The 11213-nt window shown below is 34.5% G+C and overlaps 2 protein-coding genes and 1 long non-coding RNA gene across 3 annotated transcripts; all 3 read left to right on the top strand.

Moving 5' to 3' along the window:
- The first annotated feature begins 1713 nt into the window (after nt 1-1713).
- LOC117680334 (toll-like receptor 13) lies at nt 1714-4131 on the top strand. The gene has a single exon (XM_034444432.2). The coding sequence runs from the start codon at nt 1872-1874 to the stop codon at nt 4041-4043; it is 2172 nt and encodes a 723-aa protein (XP_034300323.2). The 5' UTR covers nt 1714-1871; the 3' UTR covers nt 4044-4131.
- A 319-nt stretch (nt 4132-4450) lies between these two features.
- On the top strand, nt 4451-7111 carry LOC105336684 (vitrin). The gene is made up of 5 exons (XM_011441113.4): nt 4451-4565; nt 5113-5646; nt 5827-5952; nt 6765-6872; nt 6993-7111. The coding sequence occupies exons 1-5, from the start codon at nt 4460-4462 to the stop codon at nt 7079-7081; spliced, it is 963 nt and encodes a 320-aa protein (XP_011439415.4). The 5' UTR covers nt 4451-4459; the 3' UTR covers nt 7082-7111.
- A 1929-nt stretch (nt 7112-9040) lies between these two features.
- On the top strand, nt 9041-10764 carry LOC105336683 (uncharacterized). Its single transcript, XR_010711034.1, has 5 exons — nt 9041-9290; nt 9459-9578; nt 9678-9943; nt 10211-10322; nt 10625-10764. It is a non-coding gene; the product is annotated as an uncharacterized lncRNA (long non-coding RNA).
- Nucleotides 10765-11213: the final 449 nt, after the last annotated feature.

Raw genomic sequence — 11213 nt, 5'->3', positions numbered from 1 at the left:
CGTTTATAACAAGTCAAGATTGCTGTGCCTGGAACTCTTTGCTATACATTTAAGAGTGTCTTAATGAATAGAATCAGCAATGGCGTTTAAAAGCAATTATAAAACTTAGGATACCTATTTTTACAAACAATTGAATGGTCCAAAATTTCATAGTTTTATACTAAACATGTGCCACTTATTTATATTAATAAATGCCTCCTTCTATTCCCCAGGTTAGTGTAACAGCCTTTTATTTGAGATCAATTAGTTTCATTTGTTAGGTATCCAAAAAGTTCAGCTAAAGCTTGACCTTGTATTTCACTGTGTATGACGATGATATAATAATATAATTTAAAATTTCCAACATTTTACCGGGTGGTAAAACTTATTTAGAGCGGGGCCTACCTTCCACATCATACAATAAATTATTGCACGAATTATTGCATGATTAAGAGGGAGATGTGAAGATTTATTCCCTATTTCCCCAGGGCTACGCCCGAGGTCTATCAGTGAGTGTATACAGGTCTGTCAATGAGTGCATACAGACCTATCGATGAGTGCCTCCAGGTCTATCAGTGAGTGTATATAGGTCTGTCGGTGAGTGTAGACAAGCCTGTCAATGAGTGTATACAGGTCTTTTGGTGAGTGCATGTATAAAGGTTCATTGGCGAGTGGCTCCAGGTCCATAAAAAAAGTGTATACGTACATCTATGCGGTCGTTTTCTTTACCCACAGTTAAAAGAACTAATAAAAGAGCTTCAAAACCCCATATTAAACACGCCTTTGAGTGACATTTTAATACAATCCGGTTGAAATCATATTTTTTTCAAAATCTACAGCCAAATTTGAATAAAAGTTATGTTTGAACTTTTACATGAGAGTTCGTAACAGAATAAATTGTTAACCGGTGTTCAATCTGTTTACGACCTTAAATTTATTACTCAAAAAAAGAAAAGAAAAAAGATTCAATGGCCATTCCTCTTAATAAATAAAATATATTTATAAATTGTATGTATGAATAATTCAATTCATTTCAATCAATTACTGTAGTGATATATCACTCCCTTGTCTTGCAGACTAAAACTTACATTTGGCAGTTCGATATTAACGAGCCTTTCTATCAGCCTGAAATTACATGTAATATCAAATTGTTGAAGTACTATTATCCCTCAAAACTGGAAAGGATTATATTATGTACATCAATTTTTCAACTAATAATATTTTAAAGGCAATATTTTAAGTACGATATGTGCATCATATTTACTTCTGTTTTAATTTTTAAAAAACACATACAGTTTTCAACTTTTCAGCCATAACGGGCCTCAAACTATCTGATATTCCAACGAATTCATGAAATGAACCACGTAGATTTCATGCTAAAATACTGATATCCAGTTAAATAATATATTACCCGGCAGAAAATGTTAAAAGTTTCCTTTTGTAAGATCTTTAGCTATCAAACACAGAAAGCAGTTCCGCAATCTGCCAGCCTGTTCAAATAAAGAAATTACTGTAAATTCCTAATTAAACGCGAGGAATAAATATCAGCGTAAAATCGCGAGAAGCTCGTCTCGCAAATTTTAAAATCTCGCTTTTAATATTCCGACACATGTAAACTACATGAAACTATAGTAAAATTTCGGCATTCGCGATTTCATGTTCTCGTGATTTGATGGAGAATCGTTGAATCGCAGAATTAAGTACTCGCGTAAAATAAGGAATCTACAGTAATTGGCCACTTGACCATCCTTCGATCTCTAATACAATTACCTAATAGGCCAAAGAACCTTTCATCAAAAACATCCCTTTTTGACGACAAGGAAATATATATAAGTTATAAAGACCGCTAGCTTTAGACAGAGTACTAATATTTGTGTTTTGAGAACATCGCCATGACCAGAGCACAGATGTTGTTCCTTGCTTTTGTGTTGGTGTACGAAAGTGTACATCCAAAGCCATGTGAGCGAAATGAAAAGCCGCCCCTTGGGTGTACATGTACAAAATATAAAGGTAAACAGTATTACGTGACAATTAAGTGCGTGAATAAAGGAGAAAGTCCACGAAGTGATACTATTCCCTCGATGCCAAACAATACTTACCAGTTAATCATTCAAGGATTTCGATTCATAAATCTTACTAAGAAAACGTTCGGTAATTTGAGGAGACTTTCTTCCCTGCGTGTATTAAATTTACTGGATAATAACATCATCACCATTTCCCATGATGCTTTATCCGAATTGAAACATTTAAAAGAATTGGAGATCAGCTGGGAAATCCAAGTGAATAGGAGAGAAATATCAGAGATGCTTTCTTACATCACTCGCAACATTACGTTTATCAAATTCTCCCATAATGCCTGGGACCAACTGCCTGATTTTGCTGGACTGTGGAATGCATCACTTCGAAATTTAACCCTGTCCTATAATTATTTCACTGCATTGGAAGGTTCTAACTATTCCAGTTTAAATCAACTTCGCAAGTTAGACGTATCATACAATGGAATTACGGAAAATGGGGTTAATTTTACTGGTCTTGAAAATATCAACGAATTGGTTTTGGGTGGAAACTGGTTTAAAGAATTTCCAAAGTTTTGTGACTATAAATTTTCTAATTTGTCAACAATCTCGTTTAAGAATAATAAATTAACTGAATTTAGATCATCATATTTCCAATGTTTAACAAATTTGCAAGCCTTGAATCTAAATGGGCATGCAATAAGAAAGTTGTATAACAATACATTTACCAATCTAACGTCATTGCGTCAACTTTACATACAGCGGTTGGCTGGACAACTTTCCCACATTGAACCAGAAGCGTTTAAAAGCAACTCCCTTCAAGAACTCAGGTTTTCTGATAATGGATTTTTCTTTTCCGATTTCCCCAAAGAAACCCTCATTATGTTCAAATACTGCCCAAAATTGACCTTACTAGATATTTCAGCAAACCATCTTAAATTAAAGGAAAACAAACTCACAAAGATGATAAAAAACTTGAAAAATCTTACAACACTTATTATTAGAAATACAGGATTACACTACCTTCCGAGAAATTTGACACGTCATTTGCCGATGTTAAGGAAACTTTACGCTTCGAAAAACTATTTAAACGGATCATGGGACGGGAGTTCTGTATTTGGAAACGTCCCATCTTTGCAATATCTGGATTTGTCGGACAATAACATCGAAAGAATCACTGAACATAACTTTCCACTAACTCTATTGAATGGATTAGATGAGGGCGGGTTGGATCTTAGCTATAATAAACTCTCTTGCAATTGCGATGACGCGCTATGGTTTTACAATTGGATGCATGCCAATGAGAAAAAGTTATCACATGTTGAAAATACAACATGTCGACTCAATGTTCCTCTTGATGCGAGCACGAGAAATTTGTTCTATCTCACCATAAAAGAACTGTGTCCAATGAATCCTGCTGTGTTCATTGCTATCGTAAGTTCAGGCACCGCCTTATTGGTGATTTTCATCACGTTTGCAGCTTTATACAAGCTTAGATGGCATATACGTCACTGGCTTTACGTCATAAAATATAAAAACAAGGGGTACGAAATCATACCGGACGACCCCGATTTTAAATATGACGTATTTTTAGTTTATGCCGATGAGGATACTAAGTTTGTTTTTAAAATCGTTGTGCCATATTTGGAAGGAAAAGGCTACAGTTTGTGTGTGAGATGTCGGGACTTTGAGATAGGAAAGTTGTATTGTGACAACATAGTTGACAACATGAATCTCAGCAGACGTATTTTATTGATTCTGTCTAACAGTTTTGCCAAAAGCAAATGGTGTGAATTTCAGGTGAATTTTGCATATAACAGGTGCTTGGATGAAAAAATAAACAACATAATTGTGGCGGTTTGGAAAGAAATAAGCTACAAGTATTTATCAAACACCCTCAAAGTCTTGTTGACGTCATACGACTATGCTCTTTGGTCGAAGTCCGATGCGACTGGACGAAGTTTGTTTTGGGGGAAAATTTTGCGGAAATTACAATTTCAATCTGACGACACCGAGTGTGCTAATGGTCTGCTCGGTGTTCTCCGATAGGAACATTGGATAAAACTTTAATTATTCCTTCCTGTCAAACATCACATGTCAATGCAATTACTACGAACAGCTGTACATGCTTAACTTATACGTAATTGATCTTGACTTTGCTAATTAAAAGGCAAATCTTTAGGAATCTTTTGGCAATGGCAAACACTTGTTTTTTTTTTGTTGTTGTTGTTTTTTTTGGGGGGTGGGTGGTGAAACAGATCACAGGAGGAACATAAATACCTGTTTGATTCTTGGTTTTTTGATTGGTGTGCTATGTTTGCAACCTTCATAACCTCATGAACAACATTTCATTGTTTAGTTCATTAAAATTATACGCATATGGACATGTGTATTTAGTTCATAGATATTTCTTATCGCCGGAATAGAATATCTGCTATCAAGACCGAGAATATCATTTGACCTTCATGTATTTCCTGTTGCTTTATAGCATGTTTATTTTTGGACCCAATTTCTTTCTCTCCCTTACACCCCTATTTCTGTGGGTGGAAGGCTCTCAGAATCTCACATCAGGTACGTAACATGGTCACTTAACGATATATACGTATTTGACTCTCATTTATGGCAAATAAAATGCATTTAGTTTTTAATCTACGTTCACACAGCTATGCAGTGTATTGTTTTCAAAATTACCAACCTTTTATCACAAATGCAATAAAGAAGTAATAACCAAGTTTCAAGAATGTGTTAAAATAACCGTTAAAAAACTAGTTCCAATATGACCAGAGGTTACATGATCACTTAACGATATATAGTTTAAGGACACAAATCTTTTATCATTGACTTTTAGATAAGACACAAATTGCCCATATATACATGTACTGTAATTTCAAGAGTTCAGTTAAGTTGTCAAGCGTGTAAGACTGTTGATTTTAATTATCAGATATATAAGCTTAATTTTTTTTAATAAAATGATTAGTTCAGACTTTATATAAACTTAAATTGACTTTTTAGCAATAATAAAGTACCCTTTCGTTTTCAAGGACTGAACAAAGGCATTCCAAGGTCTTTTAAAGGTTGGAGGGGGTGTTGATATTTTATCAATTTGCGTTTTCTGTAGAATGCAGACCTCTGGATGTCGTTTTTCTAATTGATGGCAGTGGAAGTGAAACCAACGACTCTTTTCGAGATCAATTAGAATTTATGGAAGAAATTGTGCAAACATCTGGCTTGTACAATAAAGACACGCACTTTGGCGCTGTTAGCTTTTCAAGCAAAGCCAGACTAGAATTTAACTTAAATCAGTATTCATCGAGTGTAGATACAATTCTCGCAATCAAAAAAATAACACAGAGTGGACAATTCACCCGTTTAGAGAATGGTTTTGATTTTGTCACCAACATTAGTTTCACGAAAGATGGCGGTGATCGCCCGGATGTTGATAATGTGCTAATACTGATGACGGATGGAATATTCCATCCAGAAAATGCATCTGAACCAGCAGAAATACTCTTGGGAAATGGCGTCAAAATTGTTCTCATTCTTTTTACAACCAATATGACTGATAGATTAACCAACAACGCACAAAGTATTACAGACCTTAAAAATACTTATACAAGGGATACTTTTGAACCGCTGGAATTATTTTGTCCAAGTAAGTGTGCATATTATTCCATGTCATTTATAAATATTCATCAAAAGGTCATTACATATCCTAAATATCTACATAGTACTTGTAGAAGTACAGGAATGTTAAATTAATGCATCACGCATGTATATTATTTGTTTTGTGATAGTTATTCTATCATAAGTTTTTGAATTGATTGAATTTTAGACACTTCTACGCAATCAGCCAATACAACAGTGGTGGTCCCGCCATCATCAACTGGAGTACCGACGACGACAACTGAGGTTGTTCCACCGCTGATCTCCACAACAATTCCGTTTACAACAAACCCAGGTAAAGATTCCACTGTATGAAACACAACAGCCAGTGTTCCCGAAAGTCCGCATCGAAATTGTTGCGAAAGACAACACAGTTAATGAGGCACTGTTATGGCCTGTTCCCGTACCAAGGGAAAGTTTCTTCGTGTACTACACAAATTAATGATAACACTCACATAGAGACGTGGGAAAGAGAAATTTGATGAAAATTAATATTTTGACAATTTCTGCATGCAATAAACCCTAATTAAAATTCTACAACAAATAATATCATTTACGGTATTTATTATTGTTATACTTTCATGTTAAATACTGAAATCTGATTGGTTAAGACGCAGTTAATAATATTTACTATTACCCTCAGCGTTAGCAACGCACTTGGCAACGGGTAACATTAAAAAATATTACATGCGCGAAAATTATGCGCGTACGGTTCGCTGTAGAATTCACGTTATTCCTATATAAAAGCAGTAAAATTTTCTTAAAAATTTTAAAAAAGACATTCAGTATAACAAAATAAATAGTGCCTGTTTGGGAGGATAACAGTTGAAATTGACACCCCTCGAAAACCATTGTCAACCTCCGCTTCGCGTCGGTTGACAATGGTTTTCTCGGGGTGTCAATTTCAACTGTTACCCTCCCAAACAGGCACTATTTATATAGTATAAGACAATATACCCGCATATTGTTGGTTAAAGCAACACACTTACTCTTGCTTTTCTTGTCTCGGAATAACAAGCCTTGGTAAAGTTTTATGAAATTTCTGGGAGATACCGGGGCTATTAACAAACACAGTATGTTTATGCACAACATGCATGTATTTTTCAGCCTGTAGGGACAGAATCTCAAGATGCGCGAGCTACGGGGCTGAAATCTGTACCCTCTACAGATCTTGGGCCGAGAAACAATGTCCCTGCTTCTGTAAATTTGACCAGGGTAGGACTCATCACTTGAGCAATCTTTTTTGATTTCTCTATAAAATAAAAAAGGCCATTTAAAACTGAGAGCATCAGAACCAAAGAATCAGAAAAAACCCCAGACAATTATATTTTTCAGGTTCAACTTCAGTCAAAACAGATCACGGATCAGTTACTCAACCAACAAACACCAAAATCTGGATCACTATCACAAATAAACTTGGATGATAAATATAAAATTCTGTGTTGTTTTATATAAGCCTTACGTTTGAAATATTTTTGTTGACGATATATATTTTTAAACAGTTAATTTAATTCATGAATATGGCATGCTAAATTCAAAAAATTAGCTAAACGTATTTTCATCGACAGTAAACTATAGTTAACAACGTTAACTTCTATTTCACATCTCTAAACCAAAATCTTCGTATGTTTCAGAAATTTAAACTATAATTGATACAGAAATGCATACGGTGTCACGATTTGTAAACTATGGTTAACAACTCTAAACTATAATTACTAGAACAGATATTACCTAATAATATAGTGTCACAATTTGTGAAACTATGGTTATTTACTCTAAACGATATTTTAAAAAAATGTAAATTACATTTTACATATGTGAAACTTTATTATCAGCATAATATATTGTAAACGTTCAATTACAGATAATTTAGACTAGCATTCCTAATTATAAACTTCAATATACTATTTTAAGGGACCTAGACACGATTTCAGATCCAATTTTTTTTTTCATATTTTTTAATGAAAGGTTTACTTCTGCATTTTAAATAATAAACCAACATTTGAATGTTAGAAGTCACAAGAGAGATACAGATGTTAGAATTCTTTGTTTACAAACACATTTAATGTAAAGCATATGCATGAAATTGCCATACTTTGACCAAATGACTCGTGGCAAGAAAAGATAAACTGATTCAATTTGTTCATGAATAATATCATCAACAGATTTAAGAAACAACATTTGATTGAAACTCACGCCATTAAAACACATATGAAAACAATAACAAGATTCGGGCTTTGTTTACAAAACAAGGAATTTTTGGGAGTTGATTTTAATCAACTCTCCTATGCAAATACTCTGGCAAACCGGAAGTGAAACAGTGTTTGGACCTAAGCACAAATCATCACCGCTGACAAGACTAAGTTCTTGAAAATAATAGAAAATTTTTTGATGTAATGTATGCTGAAGCATTGTTTTTCAAGGAAACTTATCTATAAACACTTTGAAAATAGTTAGATTTTATATACTACGAACAATTTAGATATTTTTGTAGTCTCATGTATTCCTACTCCAGAGTTAATATAGTCTCGTTCAACCAGACGCTCGGCTGTCTTCGTAAATCTGCGACAAGCAGAGAGGGTGCTCTCTTGCTTGTCGGATATTAACGGAGACAGCCGAGCGTCTAGTTAAACGAGACTAGAGTTCGATATCAATTGTGCTTGGATCCATACAATTTTTAGAATTGTTTCGATAACTAATACATATTAGTAGTTGAAATCTATCTTTAAATATTACACAACATGATTCAGATGGGGTTTCTCGAAATTCTTGTCGGATAAGTCTAAAAATTCATATTATAAAAAAGTGCGTAATTCAAATACAAACTAGAAACTAATTGCCATGCAAGATAAATTGATTTTAAAATAAATGATAATCGATAAAATCAACTCCCGTCAGTATTTCAGTACTTTGATTAAACTCTGTATCTTGCTTGTCAGTCAGTATTTGACCTTCAAATTTTGACGAAGCATTAATCATTCTAGACATTAAAAACGGGGAAAAAAATTGAAAATTAAGACCTTAAATCGAGCCTTATTAGTCCCTTTTATAGTTCTTCACATGATAATTATAGTTAACAAATTGTTAAGTAACAACAGCTAAAGAAAAATGAAATACTGCAAACTCGCATTCACCAGGAACATGTATGTTTAGTAATGATTTAAAGTGATTGTTTAAAACACCAACAACATTAGATGGATTTACCATAAATGATTTTAGTTCTAGCAAGAGATAATTATATCCCTTTTTTTAATTCAAAATAACAAACCTTGGTCTACAAGCCTCTCATTGTGTGAAAACGATTTTTTCTTATTGCATGTACACACGTCCATTGCGAAGTATAACCACGATTCTAGTAGCACTACAGTTATAGTACTTACAGACAGGACTAAGCATGATAACTCTGTGTTCGCACCGACTGGACACGAGGGGATGACCGCTACCGTTATCATCTATTACACGGCGTGGGACTGTTATTCCCTGGAAGTGGTGTCTGAGAAGTGTCCAATCTATTGGTCTGTCCTGGAAAGCGCTGTATTGGTTTGCGTTTTTTGTGACCCGTTGCTATGAATATTAATAATTTTCTATGGGTTCTCTGTGTTCTGTTTCATTCAACGAAGCAGCACTTTACAGGTAAAGGCTACTTCTTGTATTAATAGTTTAGAATGTATATGAATCCTATAATATACATAGTAAAATATATACTGTAGATAAACATCGTCTGTAAATTAAATTTATTCATGTTGCATACAGGAAGTTTAATATCATGAGGAAACGAAAATTGTTCAGTGTTCTGTTTAGGTTCTGGCGCCTGTAGGGACAAAGTGTCCATGTGCTACACATATGATCCAATCATTTGCGTTGTGTACAGAAGTTGGGCGGAGGTCCAATGCGCTTGCTTTTGTAAAACTCACAATCATGGTACAGTATTTGTAAATTGTTCAACACACACAAAATTATTTAATATGTTTAAAAAAAATATATCCTTCAAAACCATTATCTCTGATTATTGTTTTCAAGGATTAAGTGCGGCTCCTAACCAAGCAACACTGACGCCGCCGACGATAAGAACACCACATCACGTGACGCCGCCAACAATAAGAACACCACATTTCTTGACGCCGTCAACGTTACCATATCACGTGACCAATTCGGTACCTTCCTCCATCTCATGTTTTACTTGTGAAGATTATCTGACGTTTCGATGCAAGTCATTTGCAACCGAGTGTGTGAACACATGTATGATCCGATACAGAGATGGAAAGTTAGAGTCCAAGTGCACCATGGTAAGTTTATAACAACAACAATCAAGATGTTGTATTGAAAATGTGCATTTAAGGACAAAATCCAGTTAACGAAATGAGCCTTATTTGCGCAGAACTGAGTGTGTGTAAGTTGATGGAATTGAGGTAAGAGTAGTAATTTCGTAAAACATAACAATACGATTACATGAATGAGGAATTTTGATTAAAGAATTGTACATTGTAAACGTCTCTGAGTGGATCAGCTTCATATACAACGAACTCAAGTTTTTCACATATGTATATATGTAGGATCTGGAATGCAGAAATTCACAGCAAAACGAATTTCTTCATTTTGGAAGCTCGACTCGCTGCTGCAGAACTAATGACTGTGTCACCGAAACTATACAACAGGCCATCAGAAGTATTATTTCATGTTCATTTTTTAAATCAAATATATTAGATCCTTATGAAACGTCCGTGTGCATGGACTTGGCATGGACATGAGAGCATATTATACTTAAAGAATATCAAATGACATAAACATTATACTCGCATATAAATGACGAACGTATAAGCGTATGCATAACAAAAACCTTGAACACCCGAAAAAAGTTGATTTCTGTTCGATGTGCTGTTCTAATTTTTAAAAATCGCATATTGATGATGTATTATTAAACTTTTTGCAGAGATGCTCTTCTAATTTTATTCTCTCTCTACTCAAAGATCACCAAGCCCAGACCGGAAGCCAGTCATCGTCTGCTGTGGCAATGTCGAGTTCTAGAGCGACACAACCTTTACCCGTGACAACAAAACCAGCTACAGAATCAACGACTAAATCAACAATTGGAACAACATTAAAGCCGTCAACAGCAAGAACAACAACACTGAAGACAACACCTGTGAAATCAACGTCATATAAATCAACAGTTGATTTAAAAACGTCACCATCACCAGCAGCTACATCGACTGCTAAAACGTGGTCATTTGTAACCATTCCTATTGGGAGGAGACGGAGATTGATAAATATAAAAACATAATAGTGTTCACTCTACTTCATTTCACATATTATAAGCTTGATTACTTCACTTATCAATTCCAAAATGTATTTTATAAAATTCTAGGGCAATGCAAAATTCTGTACACCAAGAAAAACCCAAAACAAACAAAAAACTTCTCGAATATACCAAAATATCGTTGGAAGGCCGAATTTTCTTTTTTATTAAAAATAAATTTCGGGAAAAATATTTATGTTAATTAGCAGTTATTGGCGCAAAAAGGTTTAAAGTCACTGAAATAGTGTGGCCTCCCGAAG

Source organism: Magallana gigas, chromosome 2 (genome assembly GCF_963853765.1).
Source record: "Magallana gigas chromosome 2, xbMagGiga1.1, whole genome shotgun sequence".
NCBI classification, from domain to species: Eukaryota; Metazoa; Mollusca; class Bivalvia; order Ostreida; family Ostreidae; genus Magallana; species Magallana gigas.
The sequence above is the reverse complement of the archived record's forward strand: the minus strand, read 5'-3'. Positions and strand labels throughout refer to the sequence as shown.